Genomic DNA, 25,492 nt, shown 5'->3' on the forward strand with positions numbered 1-25,492 from the left:
GACCTTGACTAACCTCTATCCCTGCACATTGACTCGGTACCAGTACCCCCTGTATACAGCCTCGCTATTGTTGTTGTGTTACTTTTGTTTACATTTTTTACTTTAGTTTATATAGTCAATATTTTACTAACTCTATTTTCTTAAAACTGCATTGTTGGTTAAGGGCTTGTAAGTAAGGCAAGTCTTCAGGTCTCAAGCAAGGTTACTCATTACACAAGTGTAGTATGCATATTGAACGAAACTCAATTGAATCACAGCTCAAGGTGATTAAAGATGGGTTCCCTTTATCTTTGAAAGAGACATTGGTGTGCTCAGCTCAAACGTTTTGTAGTCTAAAAGATGATTTGGGTGCTGGGTTCTAAAGGTTTATCCTGGAAGAAAGAAGCGCATCCGCTTGCTTTGATAACTGCTGCTAAAATATAAGACATTTAAACGTAAAGAATGTTCCAGTGAGTGCAGGTTTTTCCTTTCTTCAAGTATAACTCTATACTATATTAACTATATTAAAACATCAACTCTCTACTCCTCTGCAACTCTCCCCCCTGGTCAATGCAGGCGGTGGCTCTCCTGGGAAAATGCAGGTAAGTGCAAAAGAAAGTGTCTCGTGTCACCTGAGTGTCTAAGAAAGGTTAATAACAGTAGCTACATTTTAAGAAAGATACCCAAGAGAATCTGGTAACTGGACAGAGTGAGCCACTGCCAGCCTAGGTCCTCCACCGATTGGTCGTCTGGGTTTACAGAACATCCCAAATGGCACCCTATTCCATATTCACTGCTTTTGACCAGGGCTCAAGGGCACTATATAGGGAATAGGGTGGCCATTTGAGACGCATACCAGGTCTGCCTCTTATCTTCCGGTGGTATCAACATCAGGGCTTTGTCGGGAGACGAAGAGGTGCGTGACCCTCTGGACTGGACTGCCCACTGCCGTCCTCCATGCAGGAGAGGAGATGCCGATTGTGTGGGAGAGGCTGCAGTCCCTGAATCGGATTTATTGATTCGATAACTCAGTCAGATTTAACGATGAGATAATTCAGCCAGAGAAGAAAATGAAATCCCTGAAGGTTAACTGTAACCCTCTCTAAATGTCCCCTTTCTTTGTCTCTCTCGCTCCTTCTCTCTTGGAAGATCTCAATTACATTACACCTCGTGTCCTCTCTCCTCGTCTCCTTCTCAAACCCCATTGGAGGAGAAGGTCAGAGGGGCGGGACCTTTTGCTTTCTCATCCAGTTGGTTTTGAGAAGGAGACGAGAGAAGAGTATGCAATTGAGATATTCCCATAGTCTCTCTCACTTCCTCTCTTTCTTTCTCTTATTGTTGCAAAAGGGGTAGAAATATATTATTATCTTATATATATATTATCTTGTACAGAATAAATCTTATGGTTAAAGGTTGAGTTAGAATGTTTGCAGGTGAGTAATTAAGTGTTTAGCTGTAGAGTTGAGAACTATTGGATAATATGATTTTGGCCTGAGTTGAAGGTTTTCGACTGTCTTGACTGTTTGGTTTCTGGGGCCAGTGTGGTATCATGTATAGCCACTGTGAAAACCCACTCACACACACACACACACACCAAGTAGGAAACTATGAAATAAAGATGCAAAATGTTGGGTAGTAAAAAACAATACCACACCAGGAGTCATATTACTGATCGTGGATTTCCGGATCTATGGCGCTCTCAGGAGTGCATTTCACCCAGGACACACAAGTGCAATGTGTCATGGGTGACGAAGAGAGTTGACACCCTGTAATAGAAAGGTTATAGATATGGTGGTCATCAGAGCTGAACAGGTCACGCCACCACAGGTCTGCCCCTTTCCATGTCATATTGGTGGTGTTGTTGTTGCTGTGATCATGGCGTGTGTGTTAATGTTATGTGGGTTTTACATATCTACACTACTGCCAACATTATTGGCCCCTGTTGGATAAATCAAGTGTTTTGAATTGAATGGATTCGAATTGAATTGACTCCCTCCATCCACGACAAGCTGCTGTACAAATCAAGCACACTTTTAAAATAAGAAATATCTGACTATCTGGAAGGCCACTATCTGCAATGAATTGAATACTGATTCTGCTAGGAGGTTAAAAGGCTACATACTGCATCATCAGCCTGAACTGAAAGATGCGTTGAATCAGCCATTTCAGAACAATTTTGAAATAGTTATTTACCTGGAATCATTTGGACCCTTTAACAATGTACATTGTGAGGTTAGCACGCTAGCTTCTGGAGCACTGATGTTGTTGACGTGGGATGGAAGCCCGGGTCTGCTGTACAGGGATGGTCTGTGTTACATTCAAGGGGGGAGGATTTCGATAAAGCGGTATATTCAATGGAAATAAATATTCTTACAGAATATGGAGTGTAAGCAGTCGGTGTCATTCCCTCCCTCACTTTAAGTCCCAAATGCTATCTCCCAAGAGATCTCCTCTCCCTTCCTTTCCCCTGTCCTCTGCATCACACTGCATTCTCTCTCCCAGTCTGCTAAAACCGGCAAGTCAGAATGTATCTTCTCACAGAGTTAAGTCTGTAGACACACCAATCCCTTCTTACTGCTGCTCGGATCCTTTGCCCCCCCCACACACACACACACACACACTCCTTTGAACTCTACCGAGACGTGTGTGTGTGTGTATTTGTTTTGTGGCTCTTGGTTCGGAACATCAAAAGCACAGCACATACAGTACACTATTTATCGTTTTGTTTCTCTCGTTCTCTCTCCCTCTATTACAGCTCTCCTTTTTACCTTTGATTCAGACCCCTCCCTCTCCCCCTTTCCTATCTGCGTTCAACTGCATTATGATAGTCTGGAAGATTTTTTCTTCTTTCTCTCCCTTGCTCGATATGTCCTACCTTTATCTTTACCTCTATCTGTCTCTCTAGTTCCTTCCTTTTCTGCTTTTGTGTCGTGCTACGTGTTTTTAAAATATTTCTCTCTCTCGCCATCCGTACTCCCACTCTGCTCTCTGCCTCCCCGCCCCCACCACACCTTACAAACAGAACAAGTCTATCCATCTCATTATCTGTCTGATAATGCCATGTTTTTTCCACTTGCCAGGGATTTGTAGCTACCCCATTTATTTCTGTAGACCTCCATCACCTTTTCTTCCTTCCTACTGCCATCTCCAGTAGCCATCCTCCCCAACCCGTCGTGCTCCCCCCTCTACCCCTCTCCCCCTTCCTTTTTCTCTCTTCTACTTACACCACTCTTTCTCTATCTATCTATCTATCTATCTATCTATCTATCTATCTATCTATCTATCTATCTATCTATCTATCTATCTATCTATCCGTCTATCCGTCTATCCATCTATCTATCTTTCTATCTATCTATCCCTCTTTCTCTGCAGCCCCCCTCTTTCACCCCGTCATTTTTTCTCTCTCCTATTTTCCAGCCACAGTGGCAGAAGCTTTTAATAATTCATATGGATTTAAAATGTAAATTCTAGTAATACTGAGAAGTCAGACCTCACTCCCACCCTGCTCTATCCCCGCTTCTCCGGTTGCTCTCCCTCCCTGCCAACTGTTGCCTTGACAACCGCAACATCCTAGAAACACATCCTAGAAATTCACACACACACAAGACAAGAGAGATACCCTATCTCAAGCACATTCTTGAGGTAGGGAAAACGATGGAAGGAGAGCGAGTCTGACGCAGTTCAGGAAAAACATGTAGCGAGATGTTGCGTTTGTATTTATGTTCAGTAATACATGTAAAGTGTTGGTCCCATGTTTCATGAGATGAAATAAAAGGTCCCAGAAATATTCTATACACACAAATAACTTATTTCTCTCAAATTCTGTGTACAAATTTGTTTACCAGTTAGTGAGCATTTTGCATTTGCCAAGATAATCCATGCACCTGACAGGTGTGGCATATGAAGAAGCTGATTAAACGGCATGATCATTACACAGGTGCACCTTGTGCTGGGAGCAATAAAAGGCCACTCTAAAATGTGCTGTTTTGTCACACAAGACAATGCTACAGATGTCTCAAGTTTTGAGGGAGCGTGCAGTTGGCATGCTGACTGCGGGAATGTCTACCAGAGCTTTTGCCAAAGAATTGAATGTTCCTTTCTCTACCATAATCCGCCTCCAATGTCGTTTTAGAGAATTTGGCAGTACGTCCAACCGGCCTCACAACCGCAGACCACGTGTGACCACGCCAGCCTAGACCGGACAGCTGATGACACTGTGGGTTTGTACAACCAAAGAATTTCTGCACAAACTGTCAGAAACCGTCTCAGGGAAGCTTATCTGCGTGCTCGTTGTCCTCACCAGGGTTTTTACCTGACTGCAGTTCGGCATCGTAACCAACTTCAGTGGGAAAATGCTCACCTTCGATTGCCACTGGCATGCTGGAGAAGTGTGCTCTTCACAGATGTATCCCAGTTTCAGAAGGTAAACAGAATGCCCCATGGTGTCGGTGGGGTTATGGTATGGGCAGGCATAAGCTACAGACAGCGAACACAATTGTGTTTTATCGGTGATCATTTGAATTCACAGAAATACTGGGACGAGATCCTGCGGCCCATTGTCGTGCCATTCATCCACTGCCATCACCTCATGTTTCAGCAGGATAATACACGGCCCGTGTCGCAAGGTCAACTCTATGTGAAGGAGATGTGTTGTGCTGCATGACAGGTTTTCTGATCCATGCCTTTTTTAAGATACCTGCCTTTTTTAAGGTATCTGTGACAAAGTCATGCGAAGTCCATAGATTAGGGCCTAATGAATTTATTTAAATTGACTGATTTCCTTATATGAACTGTAAAATCTTAGAAATTGTTGCGTTTAAATTGTTGTTCGGTGTAGCAATGTACCATGTGAAACAAAGCTCTTACTCAACTAGGGTTTATTGTTGTTTACGTGCTGCTTTGCGTTTTGTGGCTAGCGTTACTTTGCTACCTGCCAACTTTATGGTTTTTGCTTTTTAATTACCGTGTTATAGTTGTATTTTTTCCTTTGCTCAACTTTTTTCCTTCAAACTTTTTCATTCCGGACACTTTATCTGGACATGGTTCTACAGGACCTCCACCAGCCGAAGCTAAGTAGTAACATTAACATGATGCTTTATCTGGACATGGTTCTACAGGACCTCCACCAGCCGAAGCTAAGTAGTAACATTAACATGATGCTTTATCTGGACATGGTTCTACAGGACCTCCACCAGCCGAAGCTAAGTAGTAACATTAACATGATGCTTTATCTGGACATGGTTCTACAGGACCTCCACCAGCCGAAGCTAAGTAGTAACATTAACATGATGCTTTATCTGGACATGGTTCTACAGGACCTCCACCAGCCGAAGCTAAGTAGTAACATTAACATGATGCTTTATCTGGACATGGTTCTACAGGACCTCCACCAGCCGAAGCTATGTAGTAACATTAACATGATGCTTTATCTGGACATGGTTCTACAGGACCTCCACCAGCCGAAGCTAAGTAGTAACATTAACATGATGCTTTATCTGGACATGGTTCTACAGGACCTCCACCAGCCGAAGCTAAGTAGTAACATTAACATGATGCTTTATCTGGACATGGTTCTACAGGACCTCCACCAGCCGAAGCTAAGTAGTAACATTAACATGATGCTTTATCTGGACATGGTTCTACAGGACCTCCACCAGCCGAAGCTAAGTAGTAACATTAACATGATGCTTTATCTGGACATGGTTCTACAGGACCTCCACCAGCCGAAGCTAAGTAGTAACATTAACATGATGCTTTATCTGGACATGGTTCTACAGGACCTCCACCAGCCGAAGCTAAGTAGTAACATTAACATGATGCTTTATCTGGACATGGTTCTACAGGACCTCCACCAACCGAAGCTAAGTAGTAACATTAACATGATGCTTTATCTGGACATGGTTCTACAGGACCTCCACCAACCGAAGCTAAGTAGTAACATTAACATGATGCCTTCTAATTGCAGTCGCTGTACTCATAATATACAGGAGAACGATCGCCTTATGGTGAGGATTGCGTCTGAAGCTATTTTCGTCTATTGAGCTTCTAATCATGCAGCCTACTCAATCACATGCTATAGCTACTGTTTACAGGCCTCCTGTGCCGTATACAGCGTTCCTCACTGAGTTCCCTGAATTCCTATCGGATCTTGTGGTCAAGGCAGATAATATTCTAATTGTTGGTGACTTTAATATTCACGTGGAAAAGTCCACAGACCCACTCCAAAAGGCTTTCGGAGCCATCATCGACTCAGCGGGTTTTGTCCAATATGTCTCCGGACCTACTCACTGCCACAGTCATACTCGGGACCTAGTTTTGTCCCATGGAATAAATATTGTGGATCTTAATGTTTTTCCTCATAATCCTGAACTATCGGACCACCATTTTATTACGTTTGCAATCGCAACAAATAATCTGCTCAGACCCCAACCAAGGATCATCAAATGTCGTGCTATAAATTCTCGGACAACCCAAAAGATTCCTAGATGCCCTTCCAGACTCCCTCCACCTGCCCAAGGATGTCAGAGTACAACAATTGGTTAACCACCTAACTGAGGAACTTAATTGAACCTTGCGTAATACCCTAGATGCAGTTGCACTCCTAAAAACAAAAAATATGCGGACGATACGCAGCTGTACATTTCGATGAAACATGGTGAAGCCCCAAAATTGCTCTCCCTGGAAGCCTGTGTTTCAGACAGACATAAGGAAGTGGATGGCGGCAAATGTTTTACTTTTAAACTCGGACAAAACAGAGATGCTTAGTTCTAGGTCTCAAGAAACAAAGAGATCTTCTGTTGGATCTGACAAGTAATCTTGATGGTTGTACAATCGTCTCAAATAAAACTGTAAAGGACCTCGGCGTTACTCTGGACCCTGATCTCTCTTTTGACGAACATATTAAGATTCTTTCAAGGACAGCTTTTTTCCATCTATGTCACAAAAAGGTGAAACTTTCTGTCCAAAAAGGATGCAGAAAAATGTATCTATGCTTTTGTCACTTCTAGATTAGACTACTGCAATGCTCTACTTTCCAGCTACTCGGATAAAGCACTAAATACACTTCAGTTAGTGCTAAACACAGCTGCTAGAATCTTGGCTAGAACCCAAAAATGTGATCATATTACTCCAGTGCTAGCCTCCCTACACTGGCTTCCTGTTAAGGCAAGGGCTGATTTCAAGGTTTTACTGCTAACCTACAAAGCATTACATGGGCTTGCTCCTATCTATCTCTCTGATTTGGTCCTGCATACCTACATGTGCGCTACGGTCACAAGATGCAGGCCTCCTAATTGTCCCTAGAATTTCTAAGCAAACAGCTGGAGGCAGAGCTTTCTCCTGTAGAGCTCCATTTTTATGGAATGGTCTGCCTCCATGTGAGAGACGCAGACTTGGTCTCAACCTTTACGTCTTTATTGAAGATTCATCTCTTCAGTAAGTCCTACGTTTGAGTGTAGTCTGGCCCAGGGGTGTTTTATTTTAATTTAATTTACCTTTATTTAATTAGGCAAGTCAGTTAAGAACAAATTATTATTTTCAATGACAGCCTAAGAACAGTGGGTGAACTGCCTTGTTCAGGGGCAGAACGACAGATTTTTACCTCGTCAGCTCGGCGATTTGATCTTGCAACCTTGCGGTTACCAGTCCAACGCTCTAACCACTGGCTACCTGCCGCACCAAGGTGTGAAGGTGAATAGAAAGGCACTGGAGCAATAAACCACCCTTGCCGTCTCTGCCTGGCCAGTTCCTCACTCTCCACTGGGATTCTCTGCCTCTAACCCTATTATGTGGGCTGAGTCACTGGATTTACTGGTGCTCTTCCATGCAGTCGCTAGGAGGGGTGTGTCACTTGAGTGGATTGAGTCTCTGATGTGATCTTCCTGTCTGGGTTGGCACCCCCCTCGGGTTCGTGCCGTGGTGGAGATCTTCGTGGGCTAAACTCAGCCTTGTCTCAGGATAGTATGTTGGTGGTTGAAGATATCCCTCTAGTGGTGTGGGGGCTGTGCTTTGGCAAAGTGGGTGGGGTTATATCTTGCCGTGTTGGCCCTGTCTGGGGGTATAGTCGGACGGGGCCACAGTGTCTCCCGAAGCCTCCTTTCTCAGCCTCCAGTAATTATGCTGCAATAGTCTGTATCGGGTCAGGCTGTTATATCTGGAGTATTTCTCCTGTCTTATCCAGTGTCCTGTGTGAATTTAAGTATGCACCCTCTAATTCTCTCTCCCTTTCTCTTCTCTCGGAGGCTGTAGGACCATGCCTCAGGACTACCTGGCCTGGTGACTCCTTGCTGTCTCCAGTCCACCTTGTCGTGCTGCTGCTCCAGTGTCATCTGTTCTGCCTGCGGCTATGGAACCCTGACCTGTTCACCAGACGTGCTACCTTGTCCCGGACCTGCTGTTTTTGATTATTATTTGACCCTGCTGGTCATCTATGAACGTTTGAACATCTTGGCCATGTACTGTTATAATCTCCACCCAACACAGCCAGAAGAGGACTGGCCACCCCTCCGAGCCTGGTTTCTCTCTAGGTTTCTTCCTAGGTTCCTGACTTTCTAGGGAGTTTTTCCTAGCCACCGTGCTTCTACATCTGCATTGCTTGCTGTTTGGGGTTTTAGGCTGAGTTTCTGTATAGCACTTTTGTGACATCGGCTGATGTAAAAAGGGCTTTATAAATACATTTGATTGATTGATTCACAAGGTTCCTTTCAAACTTCATCATTAATCATACAAAATCAGAATAGGATCAAGATCAATACAGAGTTCTTTATCAATATCTTGGATTAACATAGTAGTGTACATACATACTCATACTGTATGTTTATAAAGCAGTCAATTAAGGCATGCACAGTCAGGCAAGTCAGCACAGATGTCTGATTCAGGATTATAGTATAGATCCGTAACCAACGACAATAAGAAGAACAACACTGATTAACTAAGTGGGCCAATGGTCTGGAACCACCGGTGCTGCAGTCTGTGGATACCTCCCAAATGGCACCATATTCCCTATATAGTGCACTACTTTTGACTAGAGCCCTGGGAGTAGGGTGCCATTTGGGAGTTACCCAAGATCCCTTCTCCAAAGAGATAACATATCAAACAGGATATAGATTATATTGGACAGGAAGTAGCACATAACAAACGTGAAACGGGAGCAAATAGATCATTGTAAAGTGATCCTGTATGGCTCAGTTGGTAGAGCATGACACTTGCAATGCCAGGAATGTGGGTTCGATTCCCAACCATATATAGAAATTTATGCACGCATGGCTGTAAATCGCTTTAAATAAAAATGTCTGCTAAATAGAATATAACAATATAATAATAAACCTATAGAAAATAAAAGGTGAAGAAGAACATTAATTGGTTGGGAATAATTCGGAATGAATGAATTAGTAGGAGAAAGAAAGACCTGAGAGATGAATAGGAAATGACTAAGAAGACATGAAGAAAAGGTGGAGATTTCTCACCTGGTGGCTTGAAAGACTATTTATGTCTGCATATAAATGATCTCATGAACTGGTTGGTCATGATCGTTGCAAGGTATCTACCGTCGAAGCATATGAATTGTGTAACTAGCTAACTGTAAACATGCTTTTTTTTTGTTGTTGCAGTTTTCTTGTCAAGGAAGCTCACAATCAACCAGTTGAATAACAGCGAAGGCCATTATCGAACATTGTTTCCTGCTGTTCTAGTGTAATGTCATCAAGAGAACAACAACACTAGTAGAAATAACAGTGAAAATAGAAATAGTAACCATAACAATGACAATAGTAACACTAGTGAAATAACTAGTGCTACAAATAATAGCACTAATAGCTCAATAACAGTCCATATCAAACCAAAGGCATAACCAGGTATATAAATAAATATATACATACATCTACAATATAGTGCAAGCAGGTTAAATATCCATAGTTGTGCACAACCATTGAGAAATGGAAATAAAAGAAGCCAAAAGTCAGCATTCACTTTCAGCTGAAAACATTTTTGCATATGTGGTTAGTACAAACAGACATGCTACACTTTTGGCGTGAATGGGGTACAATAGTACAATAAATACTGTAGAAACTGCCTCTAGCCAATGCCTTCAGGGTGGGGAAAAAAACCAGCCACCAGATTTTGGCATTGGCTGGTAGAATTCGTCTATTGTTACCAGCCACATTGGTGGCTGATCACACAGAGCATTTGGGAGAAGTTTTGTTTTTGCTCAACAAAGCGCACATGTAAAAAATTATTTAGAAATTGTGTGTGTGTGTTTATCTATTCTTGTGGGGACTTCTGGTCTAAACAAACAAAAACTGGGGACATTTTGTTAGTCCCAATGAGGTCAAATGCTATTTCTAGGGGGTTTAATGTTAAGGTTAGGGTTAGTTTTAGGGGCTGGGGTTAGTGTAAGAGTACAGGTTAGGGTTAGGTTTAGAAGTTAGGGAAAATAGGATTTTGAATGGGACTGAATTGTGTGTCCCCACATGGTTAGCTGTACAAGACATTGTGTGTGTGCGTGTGCGCGTGTATGAGCGTGCGTGTGTGTGCGTGTGCGCGTGTGTGTGTGTGCGTGCGTGCGTGTGTGTGTGTGCGCGTGTTTTCTGTGGCTGGTGGACCAAAAGCTTTATTTCCCACCCTGCATCCCTCCACTAATCCAATGCTTTTAGATTTTTGGGAAGTAGTGAACGAGTGTACAAGTGTGAAAAAGTCAACTTTGGACGTGAATATCATGTGTCATCATGGCAAATAAATATGCATATTATTTATTTACAATGCGCTGCACAAGTCAACAAGTCTCTCAGCTACATAAAGATGTCCTTGGTGTAAAAGCATTAGAGTTAACCCATCCTCCATTAAACTCCTAAGTATAACACACTGTAAACGATACTGTAAACATGCACAGGGGACTGGGCTCGGGAAGTGAAGGGAATGTGTGTGCCAAGTAGAATATGATACCTTTAAACTGAGTGGGAGGGGACTGACTCACCTGCTTCTCCCTAAAAACAGCATCCAGGGGCAGACACACACTCTTAAAGACTATCTTACACACACACACACACACACACACACACACACACACACACACACACACACACACACACACACACACACACACACACACACACACACACACACACACACACACACACACACACACACACACACACACACACACACACACACACACACACACACACACACACACACACACACACACACTGCATTTCTCTCTCACACTCTTTCGCTCTCTCTCTCTCTCTCTCTCACACACACCGACAGAGCACTTAGCCGGAGTCAAGCCAAAGACTGCCTGGCCCCTACTGTACGTGGCTTGGCTCACATTCCAGGCTTTGGCACAGTGACACACTGACTGACTTCCAAAGGGAGAAGAGGTCATTCTGCTTTGTGAATAACAACCAGACAAGGGCAAACACTAAGCACATAGGAGCTGATACTGACCACGGTGGAGAAGGAGTACCAACTGACCAAATACCCCAGCAAGGTATTTGCATAGAATTTTAACAAAAGAGGCAACCATCAAAGATAATGACTACATATTAGAGAGGTGAAAGGTAAAGTGGGCAATATATTTGCAATACTGAAGGGAGAGGAATGGATTCCAACTGACCAGAGATGGTAGACTATGTTTAGAACTGTGTAAATACTGTCAAGCAGGCTGTCATAACATTGTTGTTGTGTAATTGTGAGATACATGGCTCCCTTGCAAAAGAGACCGTGGTCTCAATAGGACACCCTGTTAAAATAAAGGTAAAATTAATAAATAACGTTACCAATAAATGGTAGATAATATGGTGGTAGATACTGGACAGAAGAGGGGGAAATGAAGAGTAAGCAACAAAATTCAAATTACCGCCTGTCTTTTGTGTTTATTCTGTAACCAGCTCTGCTCTGTTCGTTTTTCCAGTCTAGTATCTTCAGACTTTTTATCCAGCATCAGTAACAAGCACCACACCATCTCTCTCTCTCTCTCACACACACACACACACTCTCTCTCTTTGCCGCCATCTGTGCCAAACAAAGGACTGCAGCCCATGCAGCTATCCCCAATCCTCCCCTCCCTCTCTCCCTCTTCTTCTCTCCTGTTCTTTATCTCCCTCTTTCTCTCAGCCAATGAGAATCAGTCATTCTGACACTATGTGTATGGATGATGGTGTGTGTGTCCGTGTGTGTGCATGTGCTCGTGTGGGGAGGGGGGGGTGTAAGATAGTGTGTTTGAGAGCGCATATGAGTTACCAGCCCAGCCTCAATCCCAAACCCAGAGTGGCTCATTCTCCCCAGATTCCAGTTATTTTTAAACGAAAACGATGAAGCAAAGAGATGGAGACCCCAGGTTTGTCCCTAAATTAAAGTACAGATGGTCCCATCTGTCTCTAACTCCTCCTCCTCCCTCCCTTCACAGAAAATAACAATCTGGAACAAATTCAGAACTAAAAATAACCCCCCCCCATCAACATCATCACATTGATCAAAGATCAATTCCAATCCCTCTCCCTCCCTAACTCTTCCTTTGCCATCTTTAACATGATCCTATAGGGTGGGCTGGTTTTGGCGTCACAGTTAAAAGGATCCCTTGGTTGTGTTACAGAGGTGTGGACTGACTGGAGATGAATGATTCAGTGGAAGGAAATAATAACATTACAGAGAAAAACAGATGTCCTTTCCGGCAACAATAGAGACACTTTGTGTTTTGTCACATTGGAACAGCCTGGGAGGAGCAGCCTGGGAGGAACAGCCTGGGAGGAGCAGCCTGGGAGGAACAGCCTGGGAGGAACAGCCTGGGAGGAGCAGCCTGGGAGGAACAGCCTGGGAGGAACAGCCTGGGAGGAACAGCCTGGGAGGAACAGCCTGGGAGGAGCAGCCTGGGAGGAACAGCCTGGGAGGAACAGCCTGGGAGGAACAGCCTGGGAGGAACAGCCTGGGAGGAGCAGCCTGGGAGGAACAGCCTGGGAGGAGCAGCCTGGGAGGAACAGCCTGGGAGGAACAGCCTGGGAGGAACAGCCTGGGAGGAGCAGCCTGGGAGGAACAGCCTGGGAGGAACAGCTTGGGAGGAACCGCCTGGGAGGAACAGCCTGGGAGGAACAGCCTGGGAGGAACAGCTTGGGAGGAGCAGCCTGGGAGGAGCAGCCTGGGAGGAACAGCCTGGGAGGAACAGCCTGGGAGGAACCGCCTGGGAGGAACCGCCTGGGAGGATCCGCCTGATCCCGGAAAATCATGCAGAGACTTTAAATACATTCTGAGACTCAGGCAACCAGGAGATCATGGCATCGTTGAACAGAGTTAGACTCGTTAGACGCATCTCTCTCATTCAGAGGAACCAGTCTGTTTGTCGCTGTCTATCCTACCTCAGTGTTGTTCTACCTGAAGCCTTCGACCTTCTGAGTGATGGTGGCAGCCAGTGACGAGTGGTCAAAAAATAGATGGGTACTGTAACTCCTGATCACCGTTGACAGTCAATAAAGTAACGCCCCCTATACTTTCAATGCATTTGTCTGCAAAAGGTGGATAAACACAGGAGCAAAATGTGTGTAAACGACGTTTACGTACGTTTGCCCTGCACTACACCACTGGTGGCAGGTGTAGGAGGTGTAGGAGGTAGAGGTGACGGACTTGTCTATCTGTTTCAGAGAACATATTACAGGCCATACATGATAGTGCAGCAAAAAAGGGGTCCAAGGGGTATGCTGTAGGTTGCAGGTGCTTTTGTAGAATAGTGTTTTGATCGTAGGAGAGGGGAAAAGTCTGGTTGGGATGGTTGTTGGTGTGCTGTCTTGCGATCTTGCTCCTGGTTTCCATGGTGACCCTCAGGATTTTATTATACCTTATAATAAAGAGAAAGCACAAGGGTGTTTGCAAAAATGTCATCAATAATGTTATACAGTACAAACACTGAAAACGGTCTAACTCAAACCAGCCACAGATGGACGCAAATTAAGAACCAGACACATCAAACGCAGGTTGGCATTTATTGGGATGAATCTTGTCCTGGAGGCAGCTCTGCAGGGTGGTCACTAGCTGGCCAAGCCACAAAGTCATAAACTCAGATTTTAAACCCACACCCAGGCACCGACCTCCTGGGGCCCCCCACCCCCCCAATGATCTTTTTGGCCCCCAAACCCAAAATAAAATAACAAATAATAATAATTTGGTTGGGGGCCCCTTAGAGGTCGGGGGCCCAGGGGCACGTGCCCTGTGTTCCCATTCTGTAAACTGGCACTGCCCTAACTTTAACCCTAACCTTAACATCATGCCTTCATCAACCTTACATCAACCTTACATTTTCTTCATAGCTTTTTTACAATATAGCCATTTTGACTTTTTGGCCCATCTTAGTGGAAACCGCTCAGCTCTGCCTCCTGGACAAGATTCCTCCCAATAAATTTCAACCTGCACAAAAATAAAATCTGGGATTGAATCCGATCGCATTAGTAGACAATGCAGCTTTTAAAGGCAATGATCCATCGATTGCATTAACGGTAAACTCGGCATATGTCGACTCAATAGGAAATTACCTTTAAATGGAGCGTTGTTGACACAATCAGATTGAATCCCGGGCCAATATGTGGGAAAAAAAACTAAACAAAGGTACAACAATGGGCACTAACCTAACCAACCACCAAAAATCAAGCACAAACATGACCAAAAGCAAGACAGAACACACACAAACAAACAGACAAAAGCAGCAAGTAACGACAGACACAAAACGGCACCACAACAAGAACTTGAGAGCTCAGCCACTTTGACCACTCACTTCCCCAGTTTAAGACGATGGCTGCGATGATGATGATGACCCCGCCAACTAGTGAAACGATGGACAGCACCATTGCGTTCCGGCCCAGACGCCGCGCCCCGTCTACGTTCCCCAGCTGCAGGCTGTTCCTCGACTGGAGAATAGGGTGAAATGTTATTGATTAGGTTACAAAATGCTGGTTAAAACACACTGTGAAGACAATAGATTAAAAGCAGTGGGTGGCAGTCCCATCTCTTCTGACCAGAACATTGGCCATCATTTTCTGTTCATTTCCCAGCAGGTGATCACTAACACACAAGCGGCCAACCACTGTTTTTAGCTGTTCTTCTTTGTGGTGTTTCTTAGATATCACACGCACGCACGCATTCCTTCACAGACAACACTTACAAACCACATGTCAACTACTTAAAAGTTCCACTCGCCATAACAGAGAAGACGAGAGCCACAATGTTGATCGGCCACAAGGGGCAGAAGCAGGACAGGATGGCCAATATTAGGTAGTCTCTAGGGGGCTTGCCGTCGTCCTCCTCTGTCACGGTGCTGGGCTGACGGCTGATGGAAGGCCTGGGAGACCCTGCCCCATGACCCAGCAGGGACCCAGAGCGGCTTCCTTTCCGCGCCCGACCGTTGGTTGGTTTGGCGTGTTGCAGTCGCTTTGGGGACGAGATGGAAGATGTGGGCGAGGAGTGGGCAGCACACATTCCATTACCTGTAGTAGGGTGGGTAGAGGGAGGCAAGGAGAGGGAAGGAGGGTGAAAAGGAGGGAGGAAGAAGGAACGAGAGAATGTCCTCATTGTTTCGTCACCAAAATCGGGAATCCTGACATTATTCAACATTTATAGATGGGTTGGCTGGAAGGTGTGTGTTGTTATGATTCTGAACGGTCAGATAACTAGCAACAGTGCCAAGAAGCTGCCATTAGCAACGTACATGCCCCGCTCACCTGAGGATCTGTCTTTTTCAGCCATCTATTTCCTGTGTTTTGAGTGGTGCAAAATCTACTTGTCACTTAAATCTCGCTGGATTGATTGCTTTCATATTACTAGTGACTGTACACTGTAACGTTACTGCATAATTGTAGCTGGTTTACTAACGCGTTAGTTATATTAGCTATGTTGACTATGATGTTACTTTAGCTAATATGGTGACAATGATGTAGGCTGTGTGTAGCGTTTATAGTATGGTTTGGCTTGGAAAGGTTTTTACGCCTGGTAAGGCGAAGGGAAAAGGTCAGAGGAGGAGAGCAAATAGCTGCGAGAAGGAATAATCCGTGGCTGTTATGAAAGTGAACTGTGTTTACGCGTGATCAGGGGTGTATTCATTCTGCAAATTCTGTTAGAAAACGTTTCTTAAACGGAACAAAATGGGGATAAACATACTCTGGTTTGCAACTGTTGGACTAATGATTACACCCTATATCAGCTCGATGCAGGCAAGAGTGTGCAAGGCGGTATTGAATGGTTCACTGTCTGTCCATGCGATACGGTCTGTCTCCTCAAACGTTTCTCTCAACCTGTGTGCACCTACATTGTAAACTGTCATTCATAGACTAGGTTGTAGCAACCTCATGATGGGTATTGGAAAAATTCGAGTATCATATAGTAGCCTAAACCTATCGCTGTTACATTGAACTGGGTGAATGGAATATGAATGACAATAGAATGTAATAGAAATAAGGGGGAGGGTGGAGGGCGATATGGGGGAGGTTGTCGAATATTTATTTACTGGTCTCCATCTTCTCGCTGATTACTGCCAAGTGGTCTTTGGATTCCGATTGGCTGGAGTCAGGGGCTGTCTCTTGGTGCTCAGCGCTGGTTGGCTGGGAGGTGATGGTCTGCTCCGGCTGCTGTTCTCCCTCCGCTCCACTGGGGGCAGCACTGGTGTTGGAAGACATGGCGGAATGCGGACAGTGTTGTTTCACTGGTAGTTTGGGCCTTTTTGATGATTGGTCTTGATTGGACTTTTGATTTTCTTCAACTGAAATGAACGGGGGAAATAGGGAACATAATACATTTTTACTGTTACTTGCATTGTGGTGTTATCAAATTACCAGTTTGTTAGCATGGAAGTCTTACAGATCATGCAATGTTCTGATCAACCATACCATATACTATAGTCTATTGTTTATAAACATTTTATACAGGTATACCAGGAACCAGCCAGGAAGCTATGGCTTTCTTCATTGGGGGACTGCTTAGATCAAACTTGACATTTTACCAAATCGTAGTCAGCTAATCATCTGAGGGGCGGGTCAGCAACATCCAGGGACCATATTGGAAGGAAACTGCTCAGGAAACTGCTCAGCCAATGGTGACTTTAAAACAGTGTAAAACTGAGGCTGCATTAACATTGTAGTTACTCCACAACACTAACCTAATTGACAGTGTGAAAAGTCAGAAGCCTGTAAAGAATACAATTTTTTTTTATGCATCCTGTTTGCAACAAGACACTAAAGTAATACTACACAAATTTGACAAAGCAATTCACTTTTTGTACTGAAGACAAAGTGTTATGTTTGGGGCAAATCCAATATAACACATTGCTGAGTACCACTCTCCATATTTTCAAGCACAGTGGTGGCTGCATCATGTTATGGGTATGCTTGTAATTGTCAAGGACTAGGGAGTTTTTCAGGATAAAAAAATGTACAGAATGGAGCTAAGCACAGGCAAAATCCTAGAGGAAAACATGGTTCAGTCTGCTTTCCACCAGACACTGGGAGATTCACTTGTCAGTGGGACAATAACCTAAAACACAAGGCAAATATACACTGGAGTTGCTTACCAAGAAGACAGTGAATGTTCCTGAATGGCTGAGTTACAGTTTTGACTTAAATATACTTGAAAATCTATGGCAAGTCCTGAAAATGGTGGTCTAGCAATGATGAAAAACCAGAGCTTGAAGAATTCTGAAAGAAATTATGGGCAAATGGTGCAAAATCCAGGTGTGGAAAGCTCTTAGAGACTTACCCAGAAAGACTCACAGCTGTATTCACTGTCAAAGGTGCTTCTACAAAGTATTGACTCAAGGGTGTGAATACTTAAATTAGCAAACATTTCTAAAAACATGTTTTCAATTTGTCATTATCGGTTATTGTGTGTTGATGGCTGAGAAAAAAAAATGTATTTAATCCCTTTTGAATTCAGGCTGTAACACAACAAAATGTGTAATATGTCAAGGGGTATGAATACTTTCTGAAGGCATATACTGTAGGGAATAGGATACCTTTTGGGATGTAACCAGTATGTCCATAGAGACTACTGCCAATAAACATTGTACCTGCTCTGTTAATAATACACTGTTGCCGGTAGCAACCGACTGACAGATGAGAATATCTTTCCACATAGGTATGACAGCCTCTGGGAATGTGATAGATGTTCTTCAAAGAGAGGACATTTTTTGAAGAGAACATGTTTGTTACAACTATGCAATACAATAAAGCAATAACACAGCAAGGAGTTGGCTATGACTGAAGACCCACAATGTTATACAGAAAAACGAAAAATAAGGAAATTATTGGAGGAACAAAACCCAAACCAAAAACGAAAGTGATATATACTGTTCCGTAACAGAACCATTATTTTAAATGCATGGTAAATGGTTAATAACGTCCTATTAAGCTCCGGGATTTTTGTTTCCAGTCCCACAAAAATCGCAACAAACTGCCTATGAAAAGCCCTCACTCTGTCACTTAGCAACATATTCCAGCATGTGCCTGCCAGCTGTAAATGGCAGACTACAACCCCAAAAGGTGTATTGCCGCTGCCAACTGGACGGGTTGAAAAAACAGGGTAAAAAGAAAATCTGATCTATGTGGTTCCAACCCCTGGTTATAATGCCACAATATCTAGGTGTTGACCATGACAGGAATTGTAAAAATATGAGCTCCCTTGTAGGATGTCATGAAGTATCTGACTCCTCCTTAAGATAAGCCACACCCACCAAGCCCCACCCCCTCAAACCTTTATGCCACACCCCTCCTATCTGCATACCTCTCTCAGTCATTGTTTCCAGGCTAACTACACAACGCCTTGATAGGTGTTTTAAATATCTGCTAACCACATCATATAATAGAACAATCTAATGCCTGAATGCCCAGTCGATGACGTGGCACGCAGCCATTGATTGGTATAACGCAACTTCTGCAATGTAGTCGGCCTGGAATGCGACCAAAGTCTTCCGACAGGTGACATCACACCTACGTAGCCCTATTCCCTTACATAAGTTACACAACCTAAGTTAGCTAAGTTAGACAACCACATATCACAGTCACTTGACTGACCAAATCTGACATAAGACAATTCTGTCAACCCTCTTGTCGTTCTGAATAAGGGTTAGAGTGAGGATTAGACGTAATAAGGATCAGTCCGTATCGAACAGACAAAGGCTGGGATTCATTCAAACCCGCCATAGAGACAGAATCATTGGATCACTTGTTTCGGTTTTTGGTCGCAGGTTCAGGAATGGCTGAAGAATGGCAACATTTACTTCGAGCTAACTCTTTAGATAGCATTGCTGGGTGATTTGAAAAGTCATAGATCAAACAAAAATATAAATGTAAAGCGTTGGTCCCAAGTTTCATGAGCTGAAAAAAAAGATCCCAGAAATGTTCCATATGCACAAAAAGCTTATTTCTCTCATATTTTGTGCACAAATTTGTTAACACCCCTATTAGTGAGCATTGAGTGTCTGCGTTACCAGGAGCTAAAATAGAAGTTGCTTCTATTTGTGACGCTGAACTTGATGCAAGTCCTGCCTCTCCCATCTCCTCATAGGCTTTTAGAAGCATATACCCACGTACCCTCGATTGTGGTAATACACCTTATTATGAAAGTCCAAAGAAGAAAAATCCTGGAAGGAGAGATGACTAGAAACGATTCGTTTGACCGTTTTATGTGTGGATTAATTGTCGGGAGTAGAGGACCCTGTGCATTTCAGGTAAAATAGCCACGTTTAAATCCCAGGACAAATTAGCTAGCAACAGCAAGCTAGCTAGCTAAATAGGACAGGGTAGCTAGCGACTGCAATCTAGCTAGCTAAATTGTCATACATATTTAATGTTTTTCGGCCTGTCCCCAGATTAATATAGTTGGTTCAGAGTTTCTTTTGATATTTCAACCTGCGTGCAATGATCGCGTTTGGTGGGGGACAAAATAGAATTGCGCATGCGCGGTTTGAGCATGGTGTAACATTGTCTCGCTGCTCCCAAAAACAAGCCAAGTTCCCCGTGATCATTTTGTTGCACATCTGCAGAGCTGATAAAATCACTATTTTAGTAGTTCATCGAAGTAGGTATGGCATACTTTCAAGACTGCTACAACTATCAATCAGGGTAGTATAACTATGCCTCCCGAACTTCTCTATCCCTCTCATTGCTGTGTTGACTACATTCCTCTCCCCTGCGGTCTGTGTGGGTCTGCCAGGAAGAATATGCGCAATGGATTCTGGTCATTGTAGTTAATACCACATTTTCTGCGCTGAACTAGGTTTAATATTTGCCTATTGAAAACTAAATTCCCTGCAGTGTTTTTGATTTGATATCTCGTGCTTGACATGATTTCTCTCTAGAGAAACAGCGCGTTGAGCTCACAAAAAAAGGAACTATGTAATTGAACCGACGTTTGGTCAATTACTTGTTTAATAATCTGAGGAAAAAAACGAAATTTCAGTTAATTGCTCGGCACTACGTGACGTTGTCCATTATATTAGGCTTAGGCTACCAGTATTATTGGGCTATATCAGCCAATAGGCTAGACATAGTTTGAAAGAGAGATAGAGTTGGGGTGAAATAGAATAGGAGACTGGACACTTGCACTTCACTTGAACTACGTTTTGCATAACATTTAGCAGGCAGATACAAATAAATGTGTTACCAATACTTCATATCTAGACAAAGTAGAAGCCTAAACTATAGCCTGTCATACGTCGGAAGTTTATTTCCTTGAAAAGACAACTGCCCCAGCCCAGTCACGGACCAGGATGTCTTGCTCCCAGGCAGACTAAATAACTTTTTTGCCCGCTTTGAGGACAATACAGTGCCACTGACACGGCCTGCAACGAAAACATGCGGTCTCTCCTTCACTGCAGCCGAGGTGAGTAAGACATTTAAACGTGTTAACCCTCGCAAGGCTGCAGGCCCAGACGGCATCCCCAGCCCGCCGTCAGAGCATGCGCAGACCAGCTGGCCGGTGTGTTTACGGACATATTCAATCAATCCCTATACCAGTCTGCTGTTCCCACATGCTTCAAGAGGGCCACCATTGTTCCTGTTCCCAAGAAAGCTAAGGTAACTGAGCTAAACGACTACCGCCCCGTAGCACTCACTTCCGTCATCATGAAGTGCTTTGAGAGACTAGTCAAGGACCATATCACCTCCACCCTACCTGACACCCTAGACCCACTCCAATTTGCTTACCGCCCAAATAGGTCCACAGACGATGCAATCTCAACCACACTGCACACTGCCCTAACCCACCTGGACAAGAGGAATACCTATGTGAGAATGCTGTTCATCGACTACAGCTCGGCATTCAACACCATAGTACCCTCCAAGCTCGTCATCAAGCTCGAGACCCTGGGTCTCGACCCTGCCCTGTGCAACTGGGTACTGGACTTCCTGACGGGCCGCCCCCAGGTGGTGAGGGTAGGCAACAACATCTCCTCCCGCTGATCCTCAACACGGGGCCCCACAAGGGTGCGTTCTGAGCCCTCTCCTGTACTCCCTGTTCACCCACGACTGCGTGGCCACGCACGCCTCCAACTCAATCATCAAGTTTGCGGACGACACAACAGTGGTAGGCTTGATTACCAACAACGACGAGACGGCCTACAGGGAGGAGGTGAGGGCCCTCGGAGTGTGGTGTCAGGAAAATAACCTCACACTCAACGTCAACAAAACTAAGGAGATGATTGTGGACTTCAGGAAACAGCAGAGGGAACACCCCTATCCACATCGATGGAACAGTAGTGGAGAGGGTAGCAAGTTTTAAGTTCCTCGGCATACACATCACAGACAAACTGAATTGGTCCACTCACACTGACAGCGTCGTGAAGAAGGCGCAGCAGCGCCTCTTCAACCTCAGGAGGCTGAAGAAATTCGGCTTGTCACCAAAAGCACTCACAAACTTCTACAGATGCACAATCGAGAGCATCCTGGCGGGCTGTATCACCGCCTGGTACGGCAACTGCTCCGCCCTCAACCGTAAGGCTCTCCAGACGGTAGTGAGGTCTGCACAACGCATCACCGGGGGCAAACTACCTGCCCTCCAGGACACCTACACCACCCGATGTTACAGGAAGGCCATAAAGATCATCAAGGACATCAACCACCCGAACCACTGCCTGTTCACCCCGCTATCATCCAGAAGGCGAGGTCAGTACAGGTGCATCAAAGCTGGGACCGAGAGACTGAAAAACAGCTTCTATCTCAAGGCCATCAGACTGTTAAACAGTCACCACTAACATTGAGTGGCTGCTGCCAACACACTGTCATTGACACTGACCCAACTCCAGCCACTTTAATAATGGGAATTGATGGGAAATGATGTAAATATATCACTAGCCACTTTAAACAATGCTACCTTATATAATGTTACTTACCCTACATTATTCATCTCATATGCATACGTATATACTGTACTCTAGATCATCGACTGCATCCTTATGTCACTAGCCACTTTAACTATGCCACTTTGTTTACTTTGTCTACATACTCATCTCATATGTATATACTGTACTCGATACCATCTACTGTATGCTGCTCTGTACCATCACTCATTCATATATCCTTATGTACATATTCCTTATCCCCTTACACTGTGTATAAGACAGTAGTTTTGGAATTGTTAGTTAGATTACTTGTTGGTTATCACTGCATTGTTGGAACTAGAAGCATAAGCATTTCGCTACACTCGCATTAACATCTGCTAACCATGTGTATGTGACAAATAAAATTTGATTGATTTGATTTGCCCGGGTTTATCCGTCCATGCATATAGCCTACAGGCTATTTAATTGAGACAACACATATTAGGCACACTTGATCTCGCAAGCCCAACAAAAGGGGAATGCAGCTATCTAGCGTCAATTACCTTTAAAAGTTAAGTGCAGTGCGCTTGCCGACAAGGTACCTTTGACTCCCGGCCTTACTTCTACACCTTGCCATCTGAATATTCATTATCTTGTAAATACTTTCATTTAATTTACTGGGTTGTTAGCAGTGGCAGATTTAGGTATAGGCCACATGGGCAGCAGCCCAGGGCGTCATCTTGCCGGTTTTCTATCGCTCGTTTGCAAGTCACGTCAATGATATCATGTCACCGTGTGGGTCAATTAACCTTATCGGAGTAGGCGCCCTGATTCTAGTTTGTGAGCTAGGCAGGCTACTGGCTGGGAAGGTCTCCCACTCAGAAATAGGAGATGGGGAGGGGATAGCTTGACCTCAGGTCTCCCCACTGGAAGCCCAAGGTAGGGGGAGCGGGGAATCTATCAAATAGTCCACTTTGTACAGTACTAATGAAATTAGTAAAATCAGTCACACTACGAAATTATACCAAATAAACCACAATTCATTGATAATACTGCGAATATACAGTTTCATAGACATACTGTTATATTTTTTGGGGTTTGTGCGAAATCGTTAAGAATAATATTAAACCAGTCTGCACACCACCAAGGTGAATTGGTTTAGTCTCGACTCTTTGTTGACAGTGTTGGGGGATGGGTAATGTATTGAAGCTTGAGTGCCAAATCAACACAATTTTGTTTCTATTTGTCTTTGGTTACTTATTTTGATATTTGAGTCTTATTTCTATATTTTTATCGTTTTAAATGTTACAATTATTTATTTGTGTTGTTCCAAATGTCTGAATAAAAATTACAGTTAGTTCAGAATGGCACAAGTCATACAAGCTAGAACCGCCACTGGTTGTTAGGAGTATACTGTGTGTATCCATTTGGGCTCAACATGGCTCCATCTAAGAATTTGTTCTTAACTTGCCTAGTTAAATAAAGGTAAATAAAAATATGAGAGCTGTTACATTTCTCCAGCTCCATCCCTCAGCTTTATCGAAAAACCAAATGGCTGGTCTGCAGCTTGGCTAAAAACTAATTAAGGATGTACATGTCATTTGTAAAAAGGGTTCGGCCTCGCTAAAAGGAGTTGTTGAGTCATCAAATCTAATCTAAGTACCACCCAACCCACTTTACAAAGATGAATGTTGTGAAAATAGGAACTTGTACGGGAAATGTAATGGGTATTATAATAAATATTGTACATTATGATGACATTTAAATATAAAGATCTGCCATTCATGCAGGTAGTGAGACTGACATAGTAGAGGGGATGTGGTTAGAATGAAGAGGGGATGGAGGAGAGAAGGGAGGGGAGGAAAGGGGGATGAGCACATCACGGAAAAGGTGATCTTGGCACACCTAGACCTGTGTGTGAGAGTGTGTGTGTGTGTGTGTGTGTGTGTGTGCGTGAGAGGGATGGAGTGGAATATGGAGAAGGACTTGCGGTGAATTGCACATATAATTCAACAAAAAAATCAGGAACACTGTATATTCCAGCAAATTCTATGTAAAGATGATACATTATGTATTACAATGCTATGTGACTTATGCAGACTAACATAGATCTGTTTGGAAAACAACTGAATGCATAATAAAGATGCCTACAGACATACATGCATGGCTGCCTTACACACACACACACACACACACACACACACACACACACACACACACACACACACACACACACACACACACACACACACACACACACACACACACACACACACAGAGAGAGAGATAAATACACATGCACCCTCTCCCTGGCCTCGCTTGGTCTTTCTCTCATGTACAGGAGTAAAATACAGAATGAACAAATTACTGGTGCATTCTCTCTCACACACAAACACATGCGCGCGCGCTATTGTCTGCATGCACACACAATGATGACACACCCACTTCAAACCACACATGCAGTGCATACTGTACACTACATATAGGTTACTGTACACCACAGAGAGCAAAATATGAACTAAATCACATAGAAACCGCATGCTATCCACCTAGGCCTACCTGATCTTATTGAGTGACATGAAACATTATCCTTAACATTTTGCTTTTCTTGATCACAATTCCAAATATTACTGTAAATGCAACGTGTAGTAAAAAAGAGAAAATATGACAAGTGTTCAGTAGGCTACGATTAAAATCTCCACCCAGAATTCGTCGAATTGTCTTTTTCTTTTGATACAGGCTATGGTAAACGGTAACGGTCAAATTAGGCTACAGACCACACCGGGGGATGTCAAATTGCGCTCTTGTGCTTGCTATGTTGCTACCTCATCATCTCGCTCTCTCTCTCTCTCTTTTGTTCAACGGCGCTGCAAGATTGAGGAGAGGGAGGGGGAGACAGGAAACTCCTATGCCCGGAGGCGGGTAGAAAGGATGGGAGAGAGGGAGAAGTCGGCGCAGCACATGCAATAGGATGCTTTCGCTCGCTTTTCTCTCACCCCGCGTACCCTTACTTTTTTTTCCCTCTCAGGGTCTATTTTGCTGATGGGGAAATAGTAGACCAACGCGCCACTTGCGCCGTTCACATACCAATTTAGCCATGCATACTGCCTCAAGCATTCCTTTGTCGCTGGTTCACTGACCAATTTATGTAGGTCTATGTTTATTCCTAGGGGTCATGTGAACCAACCGTCATGTGGTCAATATTGTTGACAGTATTCACCAGCAATTGAAAAT

General features: G+C 43.9%; 1 protein-coding gene across 1 annotated transcript; it reads right to left on the reverse strand.

The window, feature by feature from the left end:
- Positions 1 to 11,090: 11,090 nt before the first annotated feature.
- Positions 11,091 to 25,084, reverse strand: LOC115145264 (trafficking regulator of GLUT4 1-like). The gene is made up of 5 exons (XM_029686699.2): positions 24,818 to 25,084; positions 16,457 to 16,708; positions 15,154 to 15,440; positions 14,732 to 14,864; positions 11,091 to 13,801 (listed from the first exon to the last, which is right to left on the reverse strand). Exons 2-5 carry the CDS (start codon positions 16,623 to 16,625, stop codon positions 13,785 to 13,787), a joined length of 606 nt encoding a protein of 201 aa, XP_029542559.1. The 5' UTR covers positions 16,626 to 16,708; positions 24,818 to 25,084; the 3' UTR covers positions 11,091 to 13,784.
- Positions 25,085 to 25,492: the final 408 nt, after the last annotated feature.

Source organism: Oncorhynchus nerka, linkage group LG17 (genome assembly GCF_034236695.1).
Source record: "Oncorhynchus nerka isolate Pitt River linkage group LG17, Oner_Uvic_2.0, whole genome shotgun sequence".
NCBI lineage: Eukaryota > Metazoa > Chordata > Actinopteri > Salmoniformes > Salmonidae > Oncorhynchus > Oncorhynchus nerka.

Bases quoted from the DNA above. Each gene is read 5' to 3' on its own strand.
- LOC115145264 (XM_029686699.2), bottom strand. From the start codon at position 16,625: ATGTCTTCCAACACCAGTGCTGCCCCCAGTGGAGCGGAGGGAGAACAG. The intron at 15,441-16,456 runs GTAAATAAATAT...ACCCTACTACAG, and splicing joins CAGCGAGAAGATGGAGACCA to GTAATGGAATGTGTGCTGCC. The intron at 14,865-15,153 runs GCGAGTGGAACT...CCTATTCTCCAG, and splicing joins CTCTCGTCTTCTCTGTTATG to TCGAGGAACAGCCTGCAGCT.